Source organism: Alosa sapidissima, chromosome 5 (assembly GCF_018492685.1).
Source record: "Alosa sapidissima isolate fAloSap1 chromosome 5, fAloSap1.pri, whole genome shotgun sequence".
Lineage (NCBI taxonomy): Eukaryota > Metazoa > Chordata > Actinopteri > Clupeiformes > Clupeidae > Alosa > Alosa sapidissima.
The window spans coordinates 28,946,841-28,949,225 of NC_055961.1; the positions used below are offsets into that span (position 1 = coordinate 28,946,841).

The 2,385-nt window shown below is 37.4% G+C and overlaps 1 protein-coding gene across 1 annotated transcript; it reads right to left on the reverse strand.

Moving 5' to 3' along the window:
- Nucleotides 1–559: 559 nt before the first annotated feature.
- LOC121709762 (trace amine-associated receptor 13c-like) lies at nucleotides 560–1,564 on the reverse strand. The gene has a single exon (XM_042093366.1). The coding sequence runs from the start codon at nucleotides 1,562–1,564 to the stop codon at nucleotides 560–562; it is 1,005 nt and encodes a 334-aa protein (XP_041949300.1).
- Nucleotides 1,565–2,385: the final 821 nt, after the last annotated feature.

A 2,385-nucleotide genomic window follows, 5' to 3' on the forward strand; every position in this document is an offset into this window, starting at 1 on the left:
GCAACCACTGCTCTAGATCACCTTGCAAGTATCCTCAGCAGAGTTGACCTTGACTGGAGAAGTAGTTGTAATACATTTGAACTCAGTATTGATCTGAAACAATATACCGTATAACAAACCAGTGTTACTCATTGTGTGGCTCATGCATTCCCCATAACATTGATAAAATACACAGGGACATTAATGTTAAGGGTTTTATGCCCTATGTATACAACCTCTGATTGTGTTTCATGTGCTTACACGGAGGCCAACAAGCAGTTTTACAAAGATGTATTTAGAATGGATAATGTTCACATAAACATAAATGTAATGCTTCTAGCATACTCACTTTTCTATAGTTGAAATGTACAGTTTCTTACATTAATCTTTTAAAGCTACTTTAGAAACCCCTTTTAGGCAATGAATGGTTCAAAGTAAACAGAGAATGCATCCATACTAAATAGGCTACAAGCCACAGCAATAACATACTTACTACCATATAGACTGGCACCTTCATGTATGCATACAATACTCGGCTGTTATTACAATTGAATAATTCCCAAAACATAAACAAGTAGGATCATGACGGTAACAGATGCAGATGAGATGATGATGTGTGCAGAATCTTTAAAGTAACAATGTGTCTAACTGACACCTTAAACCATGGGTAAAACAAGGCATAGATAAGAGGGTTTACAAATGAGTTGATGTACATGAGCCATGATAACACATACACTGCAACAGAAGTACTCTCTTGTGTGAGAATGCTGATGTAATATGGGATCCAGCCCAAGAGATAAACAAAAATCACAATACCAAGTGTTTTGGCTGCTTTCCTGTCAGAGCTCTTTGAGATTACACATTTTGCATTGTTTGACATATTCCCTGATTGGGCATTTATGACCCTTGCCTGATTTCTGGCCACAAAGAAAATAATTAGATATAGAGTGAACAATATGGAACATGGCAATATAAAGGAGATTACAACATCAACCATGCCCCATGTAAAGTCAATAAGCAACAAGCATTCTCCAACACAGCTACTCTGTCTATGAGGGTTGTTCATATTCTCATTTACATTCAAAAGAGTCAAGTTATATAGAGCAGAGCTGAGCCAGCATATTACTATACATGCCACAGATTTTCCAACTGTCATTGTGGATGCATAGAAAAAGGGCTCACAAACAGCTAAATAACGATCCACAGCTATAAACACTAAATGCCCAAGTGATGCTGACACAAGTATGGTCATTACAGCTGGGTAAAAGTTACAAAGGCTCTCCCCAAGAAACCAACACGACTCAACTAGTCGCATGCTTTCGACTGGCATCACAATTCCACCGATGAATAAATCGGCCACAGCCATGGAAAGGATGAAGATGTTGGTTGGAGTTTGCAGCTGCTTAAAATGACAGATGGAAATTATCACCAGCAAGTTTACAAAGACTGTGAACACTGATATTGATGAAAAGAAAACATACATCACAACATAGTCATTTCTCGTCCGAGCCTTACGAGTGCAAGATAAATTACTTTGAGGAAAACAATATTCTATAACGTCATATTTATCATTAGAGTATTCCATTTGACAATGAAAAAGTGAACACATAGCTTTTACAATTATTTCACAGCACATTTGTCCTTCACATGAGTGTTATTCAAAGGACACAGATTCTAGTTGTATCTAACTATCTTCACAATGATACAGATTTAAGTCAGAATTTCTTCAGTGTTGTCCTTTGTCAATATTTGTCCTTTCATAGCCTGTAGTCCATTGCTTTTATAGTCTGGACATAATCCACACCCAATTGGTGTGTGTGATGTTTCTACAGCTTACTCATCTTAGTCCATGAATTATTTATATTATGCTCTCTTAGTTTCCACTGGGTGGTGCTGCTCCACTCTCTTTTCAGATTTTCACCTAACTGTAAGATTCATATGTCAAGTCAAGTCAAGTCAAGTCAAATCAACTTCATTTGTATAGTTAAAATTGTACATTAAAAGTTTGGAGTTTGGGCAACGGCAGAGAAAGCTCTGTCACCCCCGAGTTAATTCTGTGCTCAACTGGTAGCCAGTGCAAATGAGCCAACACATGTGAGTTAGTGCTCACGTTTCTTAGACCCTCTTAAAAGTCTAAAAGCTGCATTTTTTAACTAAGTCTACTGAGGGTGGAGTGAGTAAGACCTACATAGAGTGAGTTGCAGTATTCCAGTCTTGATGTGATGAAGGCATGTATGAGTGTTTCAGAGAAAGACAGAAAGGACTTTAATTTAGCAATGGTTCTCAACTGGAAGAAGCTACCCTCAACCATACTATTAATTTGCTTAGATTTGGAAGAAAATGCAAAACTGTTGATAGACTGATGTCTTTGAGGGGGTAATTTTTTGTACATATTGAGTTTGCAAA